We start from the raw sequence: 24,540 nt of genomic DNA, 5'->3' as shown, positions 1-24,540 counted from the left end.
GCTTCCTGCACGCATGCAGAACTCGTTGACTTTATTAACTTTGCCTCCAACTTTCACCCTGCCCTCTAGTTTACCTGGTCCATCTCCGACACCTCCCTCCCCTTTCTAGATCTTTCTGTCTCTGTCTCTGGAGACAGCTTATCCACTGATGTCTACTATAAGCCTACTGACTCTCACAGCTATCTGGACTATTCCTCTTCTCACCCTGTCTCTTGCGAAAATGCCATCCCCTTCTCGCAATTCCTCCGTCTCCGCCGCATCTGCTCTCAGGATGAGGCTTTTCATTCTAGGACGAGGGAGATGTCTTCCTTTTTTAAAGAAAGGGGCTTCCCTTCCTCCACTATCAACTCTGCTCTTAAACGCATCTCCCCCATTTCACATACATCTGCTCTCACTCCATCCTCCCGCCACCCCACTAGGAATAGGGTTCCCCTGGTCCTCACCTACCACCCCACCAGCCTCCGGGTCCATCATATTATTCTCCGTAACTTCCGCCACCTCCAACGGGATCCCACCACTAAGCACATCTTTCCCTCCCCCCTCTCTGCATTCCGCAGGGATCGCTCCCTACACAACTCCCTTGTCCATTCGTCCCCCCCATCCCTCCCCACTGATCTCCCTCCTGGCACTTATCCGTGTAAGTGGAACAAGTGCTACACATGCCCTTACACTTCCTCCCTTACCACCATTCAGGGCCCCAAACAGTCCTTCCAGGTGAGGCAACACTTCACCTGTGAGTCGGCTGGGGTGATATACCGCGTCCGGTGCTCCCGATGTGGCCTTTTATATATTGGCGAGACCCGACGCAGACTGGGAGACCGCTTTGGTGAACATCTATGCTCTGTCCACCAGAGAAAGCAGGATCTCCCAGTGGCCACACATTTTAATTCCACATCCCATTCCCATTCTGACATATCTATCCAAGGCCTCCTCTACTGTAAAGATGAAGCCACACTCAGGTTGGAGGAACAACACCTTATATTCCGTCTGGGTAGCCTCCAACCTGATGGCATGAACATCGACTTCTCTAACTTCCGCTAATGCCCCACCTCCCCCTCGTACTCCATCTGTTACTTATTTTTAGACACACATTCTTTCTCTCACTCTCCTTTTTCTCCCTCTGTCCCTCTGAATATACTCCTTGCGCATCTTCTGGGTCCCTCCCCTCCTTGTCTTTCTCCCCGGACCTCCTGTCCCATGATCCTCTCGTATCCCTTTTGCCAATCACCTGTCCAGCTCTTGGCTCTATCCCTCCCCCTCCTGTCTTCTCCTATCATTTTGGATCTCCCCCTCCCCCTCCAACTTTCAAATCCCTTACTCACTCTTCCTTCAGTTAGTCCTGACGAAGGGTCTCGGCCTGAAACGTCGACTGTACCTCTTCCTAGAGATGCTGCCTGGCCTGCTGCGTTCACCAGCAACTTTGATGTGTGTTGTAAAAAGTATTGAGCTCATCTGGGAGCGAAACCTTGTTGGTATTTATGTTGCTTGGTTTTGCTTTGTAGGGGGTGACGGCATTCAAGCCCAGCCACTGCAGCCGAGCATCCTTCTGTGATTCAAGTTTGGTCCGAAATTGCAAATTCATATGTGAGATGGCTTTCCAATGGTCATACCTGGACCTCTTGTACTTGCCTGGGTTTCCCCTCAGCAGATTGAGGATCTCTTTGTTCAGCCAGGACTTCTGGTTGGGGATACACTCATCCACGTGTGTCTTAATAAAATCCATGACAACCAACATTCCCTCTAGTTTTTCACAGCTGCAAAGACTAAACATTACTTTGAGCAAGACATTTTACATCGCCTGAAAACTGCACTGCTCTTTCGTACAACATTGTATAAAAGTCCAGAAAACTTTGTTGTTTTTGTTGTCTTTATGCACGACAACAAAGACAACGTGCACAGAAGCATTTCAGTTAGTTCAAGACCACACACCCTCGCAGCTTAGAGGGAACAGTGATGACAGCCTTTGGATAATCATTCAGGTCCTTTGATGAGTCCTCGAACATGGTCAAGTCCACTGACTCAAAGCTATCTCACAGCCACTTGTCTGCCTCCCATGATCACCTATTCCTTGTCCTTATCTCTGGGGCCTTTGCCTATATGCAGGCAGGAGGAGGACAGTCAGATGATCAGTCTTCCTGAAATGCAGCCGAGGGATGGAATGGTAGACATTCCTGATGGTAGTGTAGAGTGGCCAAGTGGGTTGAGTTCTCTGGTGCTGTAGGTAATGTGCTGGTGGTAATTAGGCAGAGATTTCTTCAAGCTAGCCTGATTGATCCGGCAAGGATATGGAAGGCATTGGGGTAGGCTAATCTGTTCACTGCCAACTGCTTTTAACACTACTGTTTTTTTTCTGTCCTTAACACTTCAAACCACACCTAAAATACATTAACTGGCCTTTTTTTTTTGCTATGCCTCAGGTGCAGAATGCAAACAGCAATAATAACAATTTCCATTTCCTTTACTAAACAAAAATCAAACTAAAACTACAAATGCTGGAAACACTCTGCAGGTGATCAGCATTTGTGAAAATAGAAACAGGTAATATTTCAGTTTGAATATACTTTATTATTGTCAGCCCTGACTAATGGTTTTCTACATGAATTTGGATTCTCTTTCCGCGGCTGCTGCTTGACCTGCTGAGTGTTTCCAATACTTTCTGTTTTGATGCTTTAAAACTGATGCCTAGTCATACAAATAAAGATGAAGGCAATTGGCCCAAAATCAGTCCTCGGGAGCTTTAGAAGAGAGAAAAGGCATGTGGGGAGGTTTGCAGAGCAAAAACTAGAATTAGTGCCTTTATAACTAATGGCGTAGTTGCCAACGGTGGAGGGATTTTATCTGTAATGCTCAGGAGTCTAGGAAAGTATATGCACAGATAACTTTGGAAGTCAGATTGGAGGAAATGACAAAGATATAGTGGAAAGACCATAGGGAAAAGATGGTTGACAATATAATAAATGTAGAGTTTAACCAGGAGCCAATGTAAGTCAGCAAACACTGGGTAGTTAAGTGACTAGGATTTGGTGTGAATATGACACAGGCAGATGAGTTTTGGATGCCACGGGTTTATGAAGGATAAAGCAATAGAGATCAACCAGGAGTATGTTGAAGTAATCGTCTTCAAAATAAAGGCATTGAAGAAGGTCTCAGAAGCAGATGAGGTGAGGCAGAACCAGGTGATGAGGTCTGAAACTCAGCCTGAGGTTGAAGTGTTGCCAGTCTTCAGCTTAAGAGGCCTGTCATGTGAAGGGCTGAAACTGGTAGCCAGAGACTGTGATTGGTCCAAGGACAATGCTCTACTTCTTCCATAATTTAACTGGAGGACACTTCTGCTTACCCAGTACCGGATGTAGGACAAAGTGACAGATCAGAGGCAGTGGTCACAAATGCATGCATGATGTTGCAACTACAAACGTACATTCCTTGGGTCTAGATCAAAAGGGAAGTCATGGCTGTTCCACTTCAGCTCTCTGGACCATACAACAACTCAATGTGCTTGAAATTTAATTGACATTTAAATCTATAGCTTTTTGCTGACTTTACAATCTTTGTAAAATAATCTATTAAAATACATTTTAAAGCAAATTTATGCTGTAAAGCTAGTGTCATAGTCATAGAGTCAAAGAGCCCTGCAGCACAGGAACAGACCCTAGAGCCTATCCAGTACAAACCGAACTGTTATTCTGTCTCCCATCCTTGTACTCATTGAAACTGAACCCGCAAGTAACACCTGTGTAGCACTTATCTCATCTTGTGTGACTGGTCCCTGCACTCTTTATGAGGAAAATCAAATTACATAGGTGCTGGTAGGCCATCAAAAGCTCTAGATATCGAAGGAGGCAGTGAATAGAAAACAAACACTTTTGGAGGTAAGTTTAGCTTATATATATATATAAAAAACAAGATATACAAAATATTTACACGAGTAAGAATTATTCAAAATTCCAACATTCTGTTAGATCCCAAATCACAGATATCAACAAAAACCAAATTGTTGTTTAGTTAGAATCAGTGAGATTCATTAGAATAACCTTTGTTACTCCAATTTCTCTAACTAATTTGTTCCAGTGTTACTCCCTATTTAAAGGTTTACAGACTAACCTTTCCTTTTTATTTATCCTTATAAAACTAATTGAATTCCTATTCTTAAGTTTTATAGTTAACTTCAGTTTTGGTTCACGTCAGTATGTCTACAAATACAAATTCAAATATTATATATCTATCCAGCTTAACTCCTTTCACAGTAAATCTCCAACACCACAACTTTTAAACAAAGTAAATCTCATTCAGTAACTCATCAAAGACTTTGCAAAAATAATCAGTTCTTGCAGAAAATCAAATTCAGATCCTTGGAATGAAAATAAACTTGTATATCCAACTGCATTAAATCATCTATGTCATTAAACATTTCGTTCCCCTGCTGGTTTTTCGATCTTGGGTGGCTCTCCATCTTGTTTCTTGCTTCATTGGATGAAATAGTTGATCATCCACAGAAAGTTGATTCACAATACTTAAACAAAAAAAAAAATCTGACCAAATCCCTTGGTATGATTGAACAGAACTAATTCCCAGTTACACAGTAGAGATCTTGGACACTCCTCTCTGCCGATATTGTCTTGTTATAGGTAGCTGCTGCTTGTTATAGCTGTAGCTTCAATAGATCTTTTATTGCTATTGTCTCTCAACAAGGGGTTTCACCTCGAGGTTTTCAAATAAGGTAGAGATACTCACTACTAATTCCACTTTTAACAGTTTATATCTTTAGTTTCTAATAGTTTGCTGCATTTCTCTCACTTTCCCACACTGCGTCAGCCACATCTCGTTCTCACATAGCTTTTTAAACCTAAGTTCCTTTTTTAAAAATTCAGTAAATGCCATTTTCATCCCTCCACAGCTGGAACCTTCTAACATTACATCTTTAGGTTTAATTAACCTGGGTTACACACATCCACCATTTTCTTTGGGAGATTATTCCACACTTGCATAACCTTCTGAGTTTCCCCTCAGGTTCCCCTTACCTGTACACAATACTCCAAATTTGGCATCACCAATGTCTTATTCAACTTCAACATAACATCCCAATTCCCGTACTGTGGTAAACCATATATATGTTGTAACTGGGTTAACTGTCTGGACACACCCCTCTGCTGACTGCCCCTGTGGCTCCTCCCACAGAGCCCTGAATAAAGGCGTTTTCGCCCTGCTCCTCCCCCTCAGACCAGGGGCAGACACTCAGCATGGAGGTCACGTCTTACTGTGAATAAAAGCCTTTCAGTATTTACCCTACTTCAGTCTTTTGGAATTATTGAAGGAGCTTCAATTTTATTCGCAGTAAATTTGGAACACGCTCTGAGACCTGACAAGTTAGATCTCGATCCGCAAATGCTTGAAGCTGGAAACGCTTTCGAACCCTGGCTGGCCTACTTCAAAGCGTATCTAGAGGAGATTAAAGCGACCGACCCCAGAGCGAAGCACAGAGTTCTACTCTCCAGGGTCAGTCCACGGGTCTATTCGCTGATCGGAGACAAGCCAAGCTACGATGGCGCGATGAGCGCACTCAAAGGACAACACCTGCGGTGGGTAAACAGCGTCTACGCGCAACATCGTTTAGCGACTCGAAACCAGCGGCCCGAGGAATCAAGTGCTGAGTTCGTCCGAGCCCTACAGACGCTCGTGCGAGCCTGCGATTGCCAGGGGCTGATGGCAGGACAGCATGCAGAGCTCCTAGTGAGAGACGCCTTCGTCACGGGGACCAGGTCAGTGTATGTGCTCCAGTGGCTGCTGGAAAAAGCCGATCTTACCTTAAGTTCGGCGATCGAGCTGGCCGATACACTGGAGGCCGCTCTGCACAACTCTGAGGCTCTCCAGGCATGCGATCCCCCGATGGCCTCGTGGGTGCCGCAGACCCCGCAACCCGCCGGCGAATCAACCTCGGCTGCCGCCAGTCGTGAGTCCGCGAAGTGCTACTTCTGCGGATTGGAGAAGCACCCCTGGAAACGCTGCGCGGCCCGACAAGCTATCTGCTCCAGCTGAAGAAGAAAAGGCCACTTTGCCAAGGTCTGTAAGTCCAAACCACCAGCGGGATCGAGCAGTGCCGCATGCGAGACACGGGGGTCGCCATCCTGCCTGCCGTCATCTCCCCTGCACACCGACACAATGTGCAAGACATGGGGGTTGCCATCTTGCCTGCCGCCATCTTCCCTGCATGCCGCCACCACGTGCCAGACATGGGGGTGGCCACCTTGGTCGGCGCCACTTCCCACCGCCTATGACTAACGGGTGCTCACGGGGCACTCCACCGTGCCGGACCAAGACAGCGACTCAACCCTGGCTTCCGTGATCCTCGACCAAAGCGCTCCCCAGCAGCTCGCAAGGTCAATGATGGACATCCTGGTGGAGGGGCGCAGGACAAGCTGCCTGTTTGACACAGGCAGCATGGAGAGTTTTATCCACCCGGCCACGGTGCAGCATTGCGGACTCGCGATACGGCCAGTAAGTCAGAGGGTCGCCACGGTTTCCGGCTCGCATACAACAGACATCCAGGGGGGTTGTGTAGCGACACTAGTGGTGCAGGGCACAGAATATGGAGACTTTACGTTACTGGTCATGCCTTAACTGTGTGCCCCTGTGCTGTTGGGGTTGGACTTCCAGAGCCACCTGTAAAGCGTGACAATGGAGTATGATGGGCCCCTCCCACCAATTACTGTCATAAATCCCCAGTTTTGTAGGGATACGTCACGTACCCCGCTACTGCCCACCCACACACACCAACCTGCACATCCCACCCAACATCATGCCAACTGCCACACTACCGACACCACTTGCGGCCTCTCCACCCTCAAGACCCCTCCCCCACCGCTGTTCGCCAACCTGACCCCTGACTGTAAACCTGTGGCAACTAAAAGCAGGAGGTACAGCGCGGGGGACAGAGCCTTCATTAAGTTGGAGGTGCAGCGGCTGCTCAGGGAGGGGGTCATTGAGGTAAGCACAAGTCCTTGGAGGGCGCAGGTGGTGGTTGTTCGGAACGGGGAGAAGAATAGGATAGTCATGGACTATAGCCAAGCCATCAATAGGTTCACGCAGCTCGACACGTACCCTCTACCCCGCATCGCGGATATGGTCAATCAGATAGCACAGTACAGGGTGTACTCGACCATAGACCTAAAATCCGCTTACCATCAGCTCCCCATCTGCCGGGAGGACCACCCTTACACTGCCTTCGAGGCAGACGGCAGGCTTTATCAATTCCTGCGCGTCCCCTTCGGTGTCACAAATGGTGTATCTGTCTTCCAGAGGGCAACGGACCGGATGGTGGACCAGTGCCAACTGAAGGCCACGTTCCCATATCTGGATAACATCACCATCTGCGGTCACGACCGGCAGGATCACGACAACAACCTCCAAAAATTTCTCCAAGCGGCCAAAGCTTTCAATCTCACCTATAGCAAGGACAAGAGTGTGTTCGGAACCACCTGACTTGCTATCCTTGGGTGTGTCGTGGAGAATGGAGTCATTGGCCCTGACCCCGACCGTATGTGCCCCCTGTTGGAACTCCCTCTTCCCAACACCCTCAGAGCCCTCAAAAGGCACCTGGGCTTCTTTTCATATTACGCCCAATGGGTCTCTAACTATGCAGACAAGGCCTGCCCCCTGGTCAAGTCCACCAGATTCCCCCTCTCAGCCGAGACCCGCGCGGCCTTCAGCCACATAAAAGGGGACATTGCCAAAGCAGCAATGCATGCGGTGGATGAGGCCATTCCCTTCCAAGTAGAGAGTGACGCCTCCGACTTTGCATTGGCTGCTATTCTCAACCAAGCGGGAAGACCGGTGGCGTTCTTCTCCCGTACCCTTCAAGGCCCTGAAATTTGGCACTCCGTGGTGAAGAGGCCCAGGCCATAGTGGAAGCTATTAGGCACTGGAGGCACTATCTCGCCGGCAAAAAGTTCACCCTGCTGACTGACCAGCGCTCAGTCGCATTCATGTTTAATAACCAACAGTGGGGCAAAATCAAAAATGATAAAATTCTGAGGTGGAGAATCAAACTCTCCACCTTCAACTATGACATCATATACAGGCCTGGGAAGCTCAACGAGCCCTCCGATCCCCTATCCCGGAGAACATGCGCCAGCGCGAAGATCGACCGGCTATACGCCCTACATGTAGATCTTTGCCACCTGGGGGTCATCTGGCTTTTCCACTTCGTGAAAGCCCGGAACCTGCCTTACTCCCTTGAGGAGATCAGGATGATGACCAGGGACTGCCAAGTCTGCGCAGAGTGCAAACTGCACTTCTACTGACCCGAAAAGGCACAACTCATCAAGGCCAGCCGCCCCTTTGAGCGACTGAGTGTTGATTTTAAGGGCCCCCTTCCCTCCACCGACCGCAATGTGTACTTTCTTAATGTTATCGATGAGTACTCGCAGTTCCCCCTCGCCATCCCCTGCCCCGACACCACTACCACGTCAGTTATAAAAGCCCTGCGCAAGCTCTTCACTCTGTTCGGATACCCATGCTATATCCACAGTGACAGAGGGTCCTCGTTTATGAGTGACGAGCTGTGCCAATATCTACTGGCTAGGGGAATTGCAACCAGTAGGACCACGAGCTATAATCCCCGGGGGAATGGACAGGTGGAGAAGGAGAATGCCACGGTGTGGAAAGCCACACTCTTAGCCCTCAGGTCAAAGGGACTGCCCGTCTCCCGCTGGCAGGAGGTCCTTCCCGAGGCACTCCACTCCATCCGCTCCCTGTTATGCACGTCCACCAATGCCACCCCTCATGAGCGGCTCTTTTCTTTTCCCAGAAAGTCGACCACTGGGACCACCCTCCCGACCTGGCTGACATCCCCAGGGCCAGTGCTGCTCCGGAAACATGCGAGGAGCAATAAATACTCCCCGCTAGTCGAGAGGGTTCACTTACTTCATGCGAACCCCCAGTATGCCTACGTGGTTTTACCTGATGGGCGGGAGGACACGGTCTCCATCCGCGACATGGCGCCCGCAGGAGCACCGGGCCCCTACCCTGAACACTCTGTGGTGACTATTAACCCCTTATCCACCGATATGTTTACCCACGAGACACCGCACACTCCAAGCCCTACACAGACACCACACGACACTCCCATACTGGGTGCGACGCACACGCACGAGGGATTACCGACGCCTAACGTGCTGACACCTCAAGTCAGGCCGGAGCCAGCACAACCACCATCGCCGGTGCAATCACCGCCGGTGCTACGTAGATCACAGCGACGGACTCGACCGCCTGATAGACTTGACCTGTAAATATACTTGTTTTAAATACTGTCAGTCATTTCACCCCACGGGACTCTTTTTAAAAAAAGGAGGGGTGAATGTGGTAAACCATATATATATGTTGTAACTGGGTTACCTGTCTGGACACACCCCTCTGCTGACTGCTCCTGTAGCTCCTCCCACAGAACCCTGAATAAAGGCGATTTCGCCATTGCTCCTCCTCTTCAGTCCAGGGGTAGACACTCAGCATGGAGGTCACATCTTACTGCGAATAAAAGCCTTTCAGTATTTACCTTACTTCAGTCTTTTGGAATTACTGAAGGAGCTTCACGTACTCCATACTTTAATTTATGAAGGCCAATGTGCCAAAAGCTCTTTTTATAACCCTATCTATCTGTGAGCCACTTTCAAGGAATTATGTACTCCCAGATTTCTCTGTTCTACTGCATTCCTCAGTGCCCTGCCATTCACTGCATCAATCCTATCCTGGATTTTCTTCCCAAAGTGCAACACTTCACACTTGTCTGCATTAAATGCCACCTGCCATTATTCAGACCATTTTTTCAGCTGGTCCAGACCATGCTGTCAGCTTTGCTCATGTTCTGTGGTGTCCACTGCACCCCCAGTCTTGGTGTCATTTGAAAATCTGCTGATCCAGTTCACATTATCATTGAGATTGTTCGTGCACTGTAGATGACAAGCAACAATGGATTCAGCACTGATCTCTGTGGCACACTACTAGTCACAGCCCACCAGTCAGAGAGGCAACCATCTACTACTACTCTCTGGCTTCTCCTGTGAAGCCAGTGTCAAATCCAATTTACTACCTCAATATGAACGCCGAGCAACAGAGCCTTCCTCACTATCCTCCCTTGCAGAACTTTGCCAAAGGTCTTGCTAAAGTCCATTTAGACAACATGTGAGCTGCAGTCATCGTGAGAATTATTCATTGGTGAGATAGCGCGACGTTTAAAAGGAGCTCGAGTCCATCAGGAACCTTTCAGTGCCCTGCAATCATCATAAAAGTTCACTCGTTGGTGAGGCAGCGCCATATTTAGAAAGAGCTTGGAGCCGTTCAGAACGTTTCGGCGGGCTGCAAACATCATGACATTTTAGGCACTCAGTGGGGGCAATAAAAATAAGTGATGTGTAAGCAGAGCGGCCATTGTTGGAATGGGCAGTGTTCGATTGGCCATGCATTACTGCAATAAGCTTAGGCGAGAACGGGCACATGCTAGAACCTAAGCTTGAGAAGTTAGAGGTATATCAAGTATAGGCAGCATGGTAGTTAAGGCAGTAGAATGCTCTTCCTCTGAGATGTGGGATTTCAGGGTACCTAACAGTCCCCTTGATGACCACTCTACAGGAAGTGAACCCAACTTCAGCTCCTGATTGGCAAGGAACTGGAGCTGGACTGGATGCACTCAGGATCATCCAGGAGGCTGAAAACCTCATAGATGAGACTTCTACTAAGGTGGTCACACCCAGAGTGCAGGCTTCAGATGGTACAGGGGTGATCACCAGGACAAGTAAGGGGAGTTAGCAGTCAGTGCCGGGTTCTATGTCAGTGTGGCATTCCCCTCAGCTCAAGTATACTTGAGGGGAAGTGACCTATCAGGGCACAGCAGCAGCAGCTCGGCCAGTTGCACTGTCACCGGATCTGAGGCTCAGCAGGGAAGGGCAAAGTCAGGCAGAGTGATAGAGGTAGGAGACACGAAACCCAGGGAGACAGACAAGAGATTCTGTGGCCGTGAAATAGATGCCAGAATGGTGTGTTGCCTCTCAGGGTCCAAAATGTCTCAGAGCAGCTGCAGAAGATCCTCAAAAAGGAGGGTGAGCAACCAAGGGTCACGATGCACATTAGCACCAACGGTACTCCATGGTAGGAAAGGGGAAGAGGTCCCGTGCAGTCAGTATAGGGAGTTGGGGGCTGAAGAGCAGGACCTCCAAAGTAGTGGTTTCAGGATTACTCCCAGTGCCACATGCTGGTCAGGCTAGGTTAGGATGATAGGGCAGATTAATAAGTGGGCAAGGGAGTGGACAGCATTTCAGATTTCTAGATCATTGGAATCTCTTCTGGGGAAGGTATGACCTGTACAAAAAGGATGAGTTATATCTGAACCCGAGGGGGACCAATATCCTTGCGGGCAGGTTTGCTAGAGCAGTTGGGTAACATTTAGACTAATTTGGCAGGGGGATGGGAACCGGAGTGGAAGGGCTGAGGATGGGGCAGTTAGTATACAAGTCAATGCACTGTGTAGTGAGACTGTGACGAAGGACAGGCAGATGATAAGGCAAAAATTGCAGTCAGTGGGATTAGTTGATCTGTAACATGGGGCAAAATCAAAAAGGATGATGAATACATGACTGAAGATGTTATACTTGAATGCACACAGTATATTATCTTGTAGCACAGTTAGAGATGTGCAGGTTTGACACTATTGGCATCACTGAGTCATAGCTGAAAGAAGATCAAAGTTGGGAGCTTAACATCCGAGGATGCACATTACATCAAAAGAGAGGTTTGCAGCGGGGTCGGGTGGCACTGTTGGTAAAAAATGAAATCAAACCCTTAGAAAGAGGTGACCTAGGATTGGAAGATGTAGAACCTTGTGGGAAGAGTTAAGAAACTGCAGGAGTAAAAATTCCCTGATAGGAGTTACTGTATATAGAGGCCTCCAAAGAGTAACCAAGATATGGGCTACAAGTTACAATGGGAGTTAGAAAACGCGTGTCAAAAGGGCAAGGTTCTGATAGTCATCGGGGATTTCACTATACAGGTGGATAGGGAAAATCAGGTTGGTGCTGGAGTACAAGAGAAGGAATTTGAAGAATACCTCTGAAGTGGCCTCTTAGTGCAGCTTGTGGTTGTACTCGCTAGGGGAAAGGCAATTCTGGATTTGGTAATGTGTAATGAACCAGATTTGATTAGAGAACTTAAGGTAAAGGAACCCTTAGGAAGCAGTGATCATAATAAACATGAAAAATTCTGCAGATGCTGGAAACCCAAAGCAACACACAAAAATACTGGAGGAACTCAGCAGGTCAGACAGCATCTATGAAAATGAATAAACAGTCACTGTTTCAGGCCGAAACCCTTTTTCAGGACTGGAAAGGAAGGTAGAAGCTGCCAAAATAAAAAGGGTAAGAGCAGGGGAAGGAGGATAGGTAGAAGGTGAAAGTGAACCCATGTGGGTAGGAAAGGTAAAGAGCTAGAGAGGAAGGAATCTGATAGGAGAGGAGAGTGGACCATATGAGAAAGGGAAGGAGGAGAGAACCCAGGAGGAGGTGATAGGCAGGTGAGAAGAGGTAAGAGCCAGAAGGGGGAACAGAAAAATAAGGGAGGGGTATTTTTTTTTACTGGAAGGAGAAATTGATATTCATACCATCAGGTTGGAGGTTACCCAGTTGGAATATAAGGTATTGCTCCTCCACCCTGAGGGTGCCCTCATCATGGCAAAAGATGAGGCCATGGACTGACTTGTTAGAACAGGAATGGGAATCAGAATTTAAACGTTTGGCCACTGGTAGGTTCTGCTTTTTGTAGGTGGAGCACAGGTGCTCAATGAAATGGTTCCCCCAATTTATGATGGGTCTCACCAAGGTAGAGGAAGCTGGATCAGGAGCACCGGACAGAATAGACGACCCGTTCGGATTCGCAGGTGAAGTGTTGCCTCATCTGGAAGGACCCAGAATGGAGATGAGTGAGGAGATGAATGGGCAGGTGTAGCACTTTAGCTGCTTGCAGGGTTAAGTGCCAGGAGGGAGATTAGTGGGGAGGGACAAATGGACAAGTGAATTACAGAGGGAACGATCCTTGCCGAGAGTGAAGTGAGGGGGGAGGCAAGCATATGTTTGGTGGTAGGATACCTTTCGAGATGGTAGAGCATGATGTGTGGGATACAAAGGCGGTAGTAGGTAAGGACAAGAGAAACTCCATCATTGTTAAGGCGGCGGGAAGATGGGGTGAGTGCAGATGTTTGGGAAATGGAGGAGATGTGGGTGAGAGGGAAGGGAAATCCAGTTCTTTGAAGTAGGAGGACATTTCTGATGTCATGGAAAGGAAAACCCCATCCTGGGAACAGATGCAGAGGAAATCATAATATGATAAAATTCACCTTGCTGTTTGAGAGAGAGAAGATAAAGTCAGAGGTATCAGTATTGCAGTGGAGTAAAGGGAATTATAGAGGCATGAGAGAGAAACTGGCTAAAGTTGATTTGAACAGACACTATAAGGGGTGACAGCAGGACAGCAATAGCTGTAGTTTCTGGAGGCAACTCAGAAGGCGAAGTATGCACCCCAAAGATGAAGAAGTATTCTAAAGGAGGGATGAGGCAACCATGGCTGACAAGGGAAGTCAAAGTGAACATTAAAGCTAAAGAGAGGACATCTAATAGAGCAACGATTAGTGGGAAGCTTTTAAAAACCAATAGAGGGCAAATAAAAAAGTCATAAGGAGAGAAAAGAGGAAATAGGAAGGTAAGGTAGACAATAAAAAAAAGAGGATACCAAAAATTTTATCAGATATATTAAGAATAAAAGAGAGATGAGAGTGGATATTGGACCACTGGAAGATGATGCTAGAGAGATAGTAATAGGGGACAAGGAAATGGCAGATGAACATAATAAGCATTTTGTATCAGTCAGCACTGTGCCAGAAATTCCAGACTGTCAGCGGGCAGAAGTGAGTGTCGGTGCCATTACCAAGGAGAAGGTGCTTGGGAAGCTGAAAGGTATGAAGGTAGATAGGTCACCTGGACCAGATGGACTACACTCCAGGGTTCTGAAAGAGGCAGCAGAAAACATTGTGAAGGCATTGGTAGTAATCTTTCAAGAATCACTAGATATTGGAATGGCTCTGGAGGACTGGAAAATTGCAAATGTCACTCCAATCTTTTGGAATGGAAGAAGGGAAAGGAAAGAAAATTATAGACCAGTTAGCCTGATAAGATAGCCTGGGAAGGTTTTTGGAGTTCTTTAGTCAGGATGATGTTTTGGGACTTGGAATGCATGATAAAGTAAGCCAAAGTCAGCATGGTTTCCTTATGGGGAAATATTACCTGAGAAATCTGTTGGAATTCTTTGAGGAAATAACAGGGAGGATTGACAAAGTAGAGTCAGTGAATATTGTTTACTTGATTTTCAGAAGGCTTTTGACAAGGTGCCACACATGATGGTGCTTAATAAGAAACAGCCCATGGTATTACAGGAAAAATTCTAGCATGGGTAGAAGATAGACAGACTGGCAGGAAGCAAAGTGTGGGAATAAAGGGAGCCTTTTCTAGTTAGCTACCGGCGAATTGTAGTGTTCCATAGGAGTTGGTATTGGGATTGCATCTTTTCACATCATATATCAACGATCTGGATGATGGAACTGATGGCTTTCTGGTCATCAAATACAAAGATAGGTAGAGGGACAATGTTCAGGAAGCAGTGAGTCTGCCGAAGGGCTCAGACAGATTGGGAGAATGGGAAAAGAAGTGACATAAGGAATATAGTGTAGCGATGTGTGTGGTCCTGCACTTTGGTAGAAGGAGTAATAGCAAAGACATTTTTTCTAAGTTGGGAGAAAATTTCAAAAATCAGTGGTGCAAAGGGACAAGGGAGTCCTTGTGCAGAATTCACTGAATGTTAACTTGCAGGATTGAGTTAGTGGTAAGGAAGGCAAATGCAATGTTAGCATTCATTTTGAGAAGATCTAGAATATAAGAGCAAGGACGTGATGTTGAGGCTTTATGAGGCATTGGTCAGGTGGGACTTGAAGTATTGTCAGCAGTTTTAGGCCCCTTATCCAAGAAAAGATGAGCTGGCATTGGAGAGGGTCCAGAGGACGTTCACAAGAATTATTCTAGGAATCAAAGGATTAACGTATGAGGAGCATTTGATAGCTCTGGGCCTGTATTCTCTGGAGCTTACAAGAACGAAGGGTGAACTCATTGAAACCTATCAAATACTGGAAGGCCTAGATGGTATGGATGTGGAGGTGATGTTTCTTATAGTGGGTGTGTCTAGTGCCAGAGGGCACAACATCAATATTGAGGGACTTCCATTGAGAACAGAGATGAGGAGGGTGATGAATCTATGGAGTTCATTACTACAGACAGCTGTGGAGGCCAGATCATTGAGTATATTTAAGATGGAAGCTGATTGGTTCTTGATAAGCCAGGGCATCAAATGCAACAGGAAGAAGGCAAGATAATGGGGTTGAAAGGGACAATAAATCAGCCATGATGTAATGGCAGAGCAGATTCGATGGGCTGAATGGCCTAATTTGCTCCTATGTCTTATGGTCTTAACATCCATAGCCTTTCCTCATCAACATTCCTGGTAACCACTTTGAAAATCTGTATAAGACTGGTTAGACATGACCTTCCAATAACCCACTACTGACTCACCGGCCTATAATTTCCCAGTTTATTCCTAGAGCCTTCCTTGAGCAATGGAATAACATTAGCTATCCTCCAATGCTCCGGCACTTCACTCGTGACTGAGGACATTTTAAATACCTCTACCTCTACAATTTTTGAACTAGACTCCCACAAGTTCCAAGAGAACACCTTGTCAGATTCTGGGGACTTATCCACCCTAATTTGCCTCAAGATACCAAGAATCTCCTCTTCTGTAATCTGTTTAAGGTCCATGATCCCACTGCTGTGTTGACTCAGTTATATAGACAGCGTGTCCATCTCCCAGGTAAGTACAGATTCAAAAAATCCAGTTAAGATGTCCCCCATCTCTTTTGGCTCTACACATAGGTGATCACATTGATTCTCAAGTGGACCAATTGTGCTATCCTTTTGCTCTTAATATATTTGTAAATCTGTAGAGTCCCTTGGGATTCTCCTTCACCTTATGCCTTCTTTTAGCCCTGATTTCTCTTAAGTGGTCTCTTTCATGGCTTAAGCTCCTCAAGTACTTCATTAGTTCCTTGCTGGCTACACCTGCTATGCACGCACATCTGTTTTCTTAACCAGGACCTTGAAAACCAAGGTTCCCTAAACCTGTTAGCCTTGCCTTTTTATTCTAGCACACAAATCCAAACTGTACTCTTAAAATTTCCTTTTTAAGGCCTCCCACTTAACATGTACACATTTGTCAGAAAAAATATACCTGCCAGACCCTTTCTGAGACCATCAGAATTGGCCTTCCTCCGATTTAGAACCTCAACCCAAGGACCAGACCAATCCTTCTTCATAATTATCTTGAAGTTAATGGCATTATGATCACCGGATGCAAAGTGTTCCCCCACAGTAACTTCTGTCACTTGCCCAGTCTCATTCCCTAATAAGGGATCTAGTATCACACTCAAGAGAAAATCTGCAGATGCTAGAAATTCAAGCAACATCCTCAAAATGCTCGAGGAACTCAGCAAGTCAGGCAGCATCTATGGAAACGTTTTGGGTGACTTTTCCATAGATTCTGCCTGGCCTGCTGAGTTCCTCCAGCATTTTGTGTGTGTTGCTAGTATCACATTCTCTCAATGGGACCTCTGTGCACTGATTAAGGAAATTTTCCTGAACACGTTGACAAATTCTATCCCATCCAGTCCTGTTGCAGTATGGATATAAACAGGCAATGCCAGAATTGAATTGCTTGATGTTTTGTTGAATTTCTACATTCATTTGCCTTTAGTGAGATAGAATTTAGGCCATTTTAAACAACCATTGTCTGAAAAATGTTTCTTTCTGACCCTGCTCCTAAATGAGTTCCAATTTCTAGTTATTTGACCTTGTTCTAAAGTCCCCTAATATAGTTTTAGTGTACCTGCCTAGTTGTCATACAATCATCATACTTTCTTCACATTTGAGATATCCAAACTCATGTATATCACAGATTGCTATGGGCTGGTCTCATAATTTAAACGAAATATAGTCATTGCAAGCCTGCTGTCTATTCTCCCGAGATCCATATAGCTTCCCTGAGCCACAGTGCAAAAAACAGCAATGTCAAAATAGGGTGTTACCCTAAAGCATTGCACAATTGAAGCATCACTTTACCATCTTTGTAATCCAATCTGCTTGAGATAGAGCTAACATCACATTAGGCTGTCTGATTGCTTTTTTATCTTGTGCTTTGTATACCCAGATTTCTGAATCTCTTCGGTGGAGCAATATGAAAGGAAATAAAGAATTTGCAGCCGAGTTTCACTGCTCAAAGGTACATCAAATGAGTTGTCACAGGGCAATTTTGTGCAAACCTTTTAACACCTCTGTCATCACGAATTGTACGATCTTTTGGTCAGCTTGCACGTGGCAAGACTGTAGCCCCATGAAACTTGATCAAAAGTCAGTTCAGTTTCAAAATCAGCACCTGTCACCTCAATGATCTCAGCAACTTGAGCAGCAATTGAAGAAGGCATTTCACCACCAATACCTTCTCAGGAGCAGTGGGAGATGAGCAAAAACTATTGACCTTACCCAGCAACACCAACATTTCAAACGATATTCAGAAAGGTTCATGGACCTGTGGAATCTGCATGCCTTTGTGATGTTTACCACTCCCTGCAGTTGTATAATCAACCCAGAGCATCACTTATAAATACCTGTTTTAAAATTTGTTGGTTTGTTCTGATGGCCAAGAATATGCAAACTTTCAGCCACTAACATAAGAAATTAAAAAGCATAAAAATAAATTTTACATCAACAAATAAGAAAACTTCAATGATACTAATTTATATAGCATTTTGTCAAAATTGCAGTGTCCTCCAGAACTAACAGCTTATTACCTCCGTTATTTCTAAGTAGCCAAAGATGGCAGACAAGCTATGTGACAAGAGCTCACCAGGGAACCAAATAAATGACCCGATCATTTGCTCATTCTCAGAGAGATGAATGTTGGGCACCAGGTGAATTCTCAGCTCCTCTTCAGATTTAAACATCACTTGTGTCACACTTTGTCGCAGTAAAATAATCCAAGGAATCAAACCTGACTAGAATTAGACAAACCTAAATCAGAACAAAGAAAAAAGCTCTACGGTGGGTAACCAAAATCTTGGTGGAAGAGCTGGACTTTAAATAGAGATTTAAATGAGGTGGGAGAGGTAGAAAACCTGAGAAGGGAATTCCAAACCTTTTGGTCTAGAAAACTATGATTAATGTAGATGGATAGCTGATGGTCAGTGTCAATTTAGTAGACTATTTCTGGGCTGTATCTCTTCCTGATTGTATTACTAAATTTTGATGATCAAGTGATTCAATTGCATGGAGAGTGGAGGTTGGGAGAAATGTCATTCAGGAATAACAGTAAGTTAAATTTATTACTGGCACGGTTGTGTTACTAACATTGCCAGTTTAACCTGTTTTTACTGATTGTGTTGTCCACTTTCACAGCATCATGGTGTAACAATCCATGCCATCTTACTTTCACCTCTAGGTCAGGAGGAATCAACTGAGGGTTTTGGTATAAATAGCCACAAGTGGGGCAGAGATGGAGGATACTATATAGGGAGTGATGGAGGGGCAATAGGATCAGCAGTTCTGATAAGGGCAATAGGGTAGGGAGGTTCAGACACTATAGTTCAGCTTGGGACTTTAATAATACAATAGAATCCTTTACAATACTCCAAGCAGCTTCATCTCTCAGATGAAAATTAACACTAAACAGGAGAAAATCTGCAGATGCCGGAAATCAAAGTAATACACACAAAATGCTGGAGGAACTGGAGGAAGTTTCCGGACGAAATGTCGACTGTTTGCTCTCTTTCACAGATGCTGCATGGCCTGCTAAGTCCCTGCAGCATTTTGTGTGCCTTACACTGAAAGATAACACCACTAATAAAGCAATGCTCAGTTGACATTTGAGCAATGCTCAATGCTCCAGATGACATTTTACACCAAAGTCCCAGAATGAAGACTTAAATCCAGGGTGTTATCTTTCAGAAACAATTTTGCTCACACCCATCCACACTGACACTTGGGTTTGAACTTCATGATGGTGCAACAGAACTCCCTCTACTCTTTTCTCCCCCTCTCAGAAACATCATCCTTTTCTATTTTTGATTTCTGTACTCAGTATGAATTATTTTATTCCCGACATGGGCATCAGTCAGAGATTTTTTTTTGTATTTGAGTTACAAGGAATAGAATGCCCTGAGCACATTTTATATTTGATTTACAAGGAGCAGAAGATTACAGCACAAACGTGAGAAATTCTGCTGTAAATCCAATGCAACACACACAAAAAGCTGGAGGAGCTCAGTAGGTCAGGCAACATCTATAGAAATAAATGAACAGTTGACACTTTGGGCTGAGACCCTTCTTCAGGATTGGAAAGGAGGGGGAAGATGCCAGAATAAAAAGGTTGGGGGGTCGTGGAAGGAGAATATTTAGAAGGTAATAGGTGAAGCCAGGTCAGTAGGAAAGGTAAAGGGCTGGAGAGGAATGAATCTGATAGGAGAGGAGAGTGGACTATAGGAGAAAGGAAAGGGGATGGGACCCAGGGGAAGGTGATATCTGGGTGAGAAGAGACAAGAAGTCAGAGAGGGGGAAGGAAAAAATGGACTGGAAGGAGAAATCGATATTTATGGCATCAGGTTGGAGGCTACCCAGGTAGAATATGAAGTGTTATGTAAGGAATATAAGGTGAATATATAAGATTGTCTATTGTGTCTGGTGCTCCGATGAGGACTCATCTACATTGGTGCGGCCTGACGTATATTGGGGGGCTGCTTTGCTCTGCTCCATCCACCGAAAGCAGAACTTCCCATTGGCCAAACATTTTAATTCTGATCCCCCTTTCCGTTCCGACATGTGGGTTCATGTTCTCTCCTCTTGTGCCACAATGAGGCCCCCCTCAGGCTGGAGGAACAACATGTTATATTCCACCTGGCTAGCTTCCATCTAGGTGGCTTGAATATCGATTTCTCTTCCTGGTAAAATAAAATTCCTTCCCCCTCCCCTATTCTTCTTTTCCCCTCTCTGGCCCCCTACCTCTTCTCACCTGCCTATCACCTCCTCCTGGGTCTTCTTCTCCTGTGGCCCGCTCTCCTCTCCTATCGGATTCCTTCCTCTCCAGCCGTTTATCTTTCCTACCCACCTGGCTTCACATCACCTTCTAGCTATCCTCCTTCCCCTCCTCTCTCCTTTTTATTTTGGCATCTTTCCCCTTCCTTTCCGGTCTTGAAGAAGGGTCTTGGCCCTACACATCAACTGTTTATTCATTTCCATAGATGCTGCCTGACCTGCTGTGTTCCCCCAGCATTTTGTGTGTGTTACAGAAGATTATAGCACCCTGGTTACAAGCCCATGATTACTACATTTCAAGAGATTCACAAGTGTACTTGCCTGATCCTGGAATCTGACAGCCATTTTGCAACTATCCTCTCATTTTTCCGATTTCTCTCTCTCTCTCTCTCTCTCTTTCTCTCTCCTTCTGTGTTTATTTCCTGGTTTTCTGGTAACTCGCCACTTTTGTACTCCCTAATCCAAAGAGGGCGGAGATTTTGCTCAGGGTGCACAACAGATCCCGGTCTTGCTTCGAAGACCATGCAAAAAAAAATTCCACTCAGGCATTCAATACCTGCATCTTTAACCACAAAGAAGTGAAACCTGCTGATCTGACAGGCCCCAGCCTGGCTCTGCCCCCGCCCAATGACGACACTACAACACCACAAACTGAGGTAAACAAACCTATTGTTCTGTATTGTGAAATGTGAGGACCTATCTACATTCTGTTCTAACACCCTAAATTTATTCTACGTCCCTAGCTTGAGGAATATGGTTCGCAATAATATCAAATTACCCAATATATGGAAATCTTGCTTCTTTACGCAAGGTTAATAAGTCAAACATTAACTAGGTTGTAGGAGGGAGGTGCCCTTTACATACCAAAGCAGATACAGAACTGCCATTTTCTCAACGAAAACTGCTACGCTTTTTCATTTACTGCTTCTAGTTGCCTTGGGTCTTGGCACTGTAGAGTTCACCTGTTAAAAGATCCCACTGCCTCACAGCACAGACGACAGCAGGTAACTAGATCATTTAAACCTGCAGACAATGAACAGAGCAATTTCATTTCTGGCAACGTCTTTCAGCCGATGATTAGAATAGGTTCATGTGCGGGGCGAGAGGGAAAGGGTGGGGGAAGAAATTGTCAGCCTCCTGCTGACAGTATGAGAAGGCAGCAGCTCCTTCCATTACTGCTCGAGTTGTGGCACAGTCTCTCAACCTCGTTTTAATGCTTTAGGATTCCACTTGCATCATATTCAATACAGCTGTCAGTTTTGTTCTCAGTCCTATTTGCTCTTAACTAATGTATACCCAGCCCGGATGCCACTAAACAGCTAATTCCCATTAAACTACTTAGCCATTGCCATAAGGTAGATTACCATGAAAACTACATTGAACATAGTAAGGTCATATACTGGGGAATGATGTTAGTAAGGTTGCTGATAGATGTTGGTAGAAGGGTCCCAGTCATAGAAGGCAGAGCATGGAATAGGGGATGGATTATTTTGTCTGGACGTCTGTGACTCGTGGTGTTCCACAAAGATCTATTCTGCAACCCCTGCTCTTTATGATTTTGGTAAATGACTTAGATGAGGTAATGGAAAAGTTGTTTAGTAAGTTTGCAGATGGCTTGAAAGTTGCAGATAGGGTTGAAAGTTGTAGTAGGTTACAATGGATGCAGATCAGGGCTGAGAAGTGGCAGAAGGAGTTCAACCCAATGAAAGTGATACACTTTGGAAAGTCGAATTTGAAGCGAGAGTTCAGGGTCAATGCTAGGATTCTTAGCAGTGTGTAGGACCAAGGGTACTTGAGGGTCGACGTGCATAGATCCCTCAAAGTTGCCATGAAAGTTGAAAGGATGGTTAAGACAGCGTATGATATGTTGTCCTTCACTAGTTGGGGGATTGAGTTCACGAGCCACAATGTAATGTTGCAGCTCTATACAACCCTGGTTAGACCACACTTGGAGCATTGGGTTCAGTTCTGGTAGCTTCATTACACGAAAGATGTGGAGGCTTCAGAGAGGACGCAGGAGAGATTTGCTGGACGCTGCCTGAATTAGATAGCATGTCTTATGAGGGAAAGTTGAGCAAGCTAGAGCTTTTCTCTTTGGGGTGAAGGAGGATGAGAGGCTACACACATAAAAGTTGCTGGTGAACGCAGTAGGCCAGGCAGCATCTCTAGGAAGAGGTACAGTTGATGTTTCGGGCCGAGACCCTTCGTCAGGACTAACTGAAAGGAGAGATAGTAAGAGATTTGAAAGTGGGAGGGGGAGGGGGAGATCCAAAATGATAGGAGAAGACAGGAGGGGTTGGGATGGAGCCAAGAGCTGGACAGTTGGTTGGCAAAAGGGATATGAGAGGATGAGAGGCTACTTGTTTGAGGAGTATAAGATGATACGAGACATAGACAGAATGGGCAGCCAGTGCCGTTCTCCAAAGGTGGCAATTGCTAATCCAGAGGCCGCACTTTTAAAGTGATTGAATGAAAGTATAGGGGTTTTGCCAGACGTAGGTTTTAAACAGAGTGGCAAGGGCATGCAACCCACTGCTGGGGATGGTGGTAGAGGCATGTACAACAGGGTATTTAAGAGCTCTCAGATGAATGAGGGGTAGAAAAGGACAAATACAGATGGGAAATGAAGGCTTACACACCCGCTCTACCAAGCAGCTGAGAGACATTGTGCCCCTGATATGAAATTACATCAGGCATAAATGGAGAGCTTTACCTGCCTGAGTTTCTGGAGTTGGTGTGAAGTTCCCAGAGCAGTTACTTTTACACTTTGCTCCAGGTAAAATTGATTTGTGTTAGGTGCTGCTGGAGAGAAAACAGCATTATTCAACTGAACTTCTAGGCAGCAGAGCTGGTATTTGTCATGGACACTGTTGCTACTTCTGGGAAATTCCACAAGAGGCAGCAATACTTCAGAGTACTTACAGAGCGGTTAGGTGACATAAATAACTGCAGATGCTTGAATCTGAAGCAATAAACAAACAGCTGGGGAACTCAGTATGTTGAACAGCATCTCTAGGTGGAAAGGGATTGTCGATGATTTGGGTCGGAACGGTTGGGATAGAACGTAAGAGACCTATGAGTAATATACAAGCACCAAGTTGGAAGGATCTAAAAAGCAGAAAAATGTGGAAAGTTTCAGGGTAGGGTTAGGTAGGGGATAAATTCATTGATTGATTGCTGAAATAGCAGGCAGGCAGGGTGCTGGATATCAGTTTGTCTGCAGAATAGGAAATTCGGATATGTTAGCTGCATTTACACAGAGTTAGCTAGAACCAAGTTAATGGGTGGGTATAATGGAATGAGATAAGGTAGGAATGAGGAAGCTGGGGTGAGATATGTGCACAATAGGAAATGATAACTGGGCAGAGGCAGAATAAGAGAACAGCCAATCAGTACAGATTGGCAACATCTCTTCCACAATCACCATGAGCTGCACCACAAGACTGCGTGCCTAGCACCCTGCTCTTCCCGCTTTATACTTTTGAGTGTGAGGCTAAGCACAGCTCCAAGGCCCTATTTAAGTTCGCTGACGACACGATTGTTCTTGGCTGAATCTAAGGTGGTAACAAAGCGGCCTACAGGAAGGACACTGAAAATCTCACTGAATGGTGACACAACAACCTCTCAGTCAACGTCAGTAAAACCAAAGAGCTGATTATTGATTACAGGAGAAAGAAACCGCAGAGTCCGTCGTCATTAGGGGACTGAAGGTGGAGAGGGTCAGTAAATTTAAATTCCTTGGCATTATCATACCACATATTGGTTCTTTAAGGTTGTTATAGATAGGGGAGCTAGTGGGGAGACACTACCCAGGAAATGCTCCCTTATGGCATACATTTCAAATAGCTTCTGACAATCAAATGCAGCTCCTAGTCTGCATGTGTGGCTAAGCATGGCGGAACTGCTTTTACTGACAGGAGAAGGAGCTACTGGTGCCTTAAAACTAATCATTTCGGGCAGATAGGGAATGTCAGCTGTGGTTGGCAGCTCATCTAGGAGAAGGAAAATTCTGATCTCAAACCCTCACTGCCTTGCAGCTATATCCACTCATGGGGAAGGCATTGGGAGTAAACCCCAAGGAAAAGTCCTGAGCTGAAGTCACTAGGGCAGTCCAATGTTGAGTTCAATGCTGGTTGGCAACTCCTGCGATGCTGTTGGTGCCAAACTGTATCGGTCTTTGTTGTTCCTTTGGATTCATCAGCAGCGTGGAGAGGGGGGCCTGCTGCATGGGCAGCTGCTTGTTCTCTATATCGTATTGTCCTGATGCGTGTATCACATAGACAGCTAGGACACTATATCTATGGCTGAGCCCAACCAGTGGAGG

The 24,540-nt window shown here is 45.7% G+C and overlaps 1 protein-coding gene and 1 long non-coding RNA gene across 3 annotated transcripts in view; one reads left to right on the top strand and one right to left on the bottom strand.

The window, feature by feature from the left end:
- The window catches only part of LOC134337524 (tight junction protein ZO-3-like), a 117,496-nt gene that overhangs the window by 76,119 nt on the left and 16,837 nt on the right, over nucleotides 1–24,540 (bottom strand). The window contains exon 1 of one of the 2 annotated variants that reach the window (XM_063032610.1): nucleotides 20,538–20,831. The exons of the other annotated variant lie outside the window; for it this stretch is intronic. Coding sequence (XP_062888680.1) covers nucleotides 20,538–20,561 — 24 coding nt within the window. The 5' untranslated portion in view covers nucleotides 20,562–20,831. Of the gene's footprint in view, nucleotides 1–20,537; nucleotides 20,832–24,540 lie in introns of those variants that run through there. 2 annotated transcript variants of the gene reach the window in all.
- LOC134337525 (uncharacterized) overlaps nucleotides 21,086–24,540 on the top strand; it is a 38,186-nt gene continuing 34,731 nt past the window's right edge. Inside the window, exon 1 of the long non-coding RNA XR_010016016.1 lies at nucleotides 21,086–21,220. This is a non-coding gene — a long non-coding RNA (uncharacterized LOC134337525). The remainder of the gene's footprint in view (nucleotides 21,221–24,540) is intronic.

Source organism: Mobula hypostoma, chromosome 24 (genome assembly GCF_963921235.1).
Source record: "Mobula hypostoma chromosome 24, sMobHyp1.1, whole genome shotgun sequence".
Taxonomy (NCBI): Eukaryota; Metazoa; Chordata; class Chondrichthyes; order Myliobatiformes; family Myliobatidae; genus Mobula; species Mobula hypostoma.
Note: the sequence above shows the minus strand (reverse complement) of the source record. Positions and strands in the feature narration are given on the sequence as shown.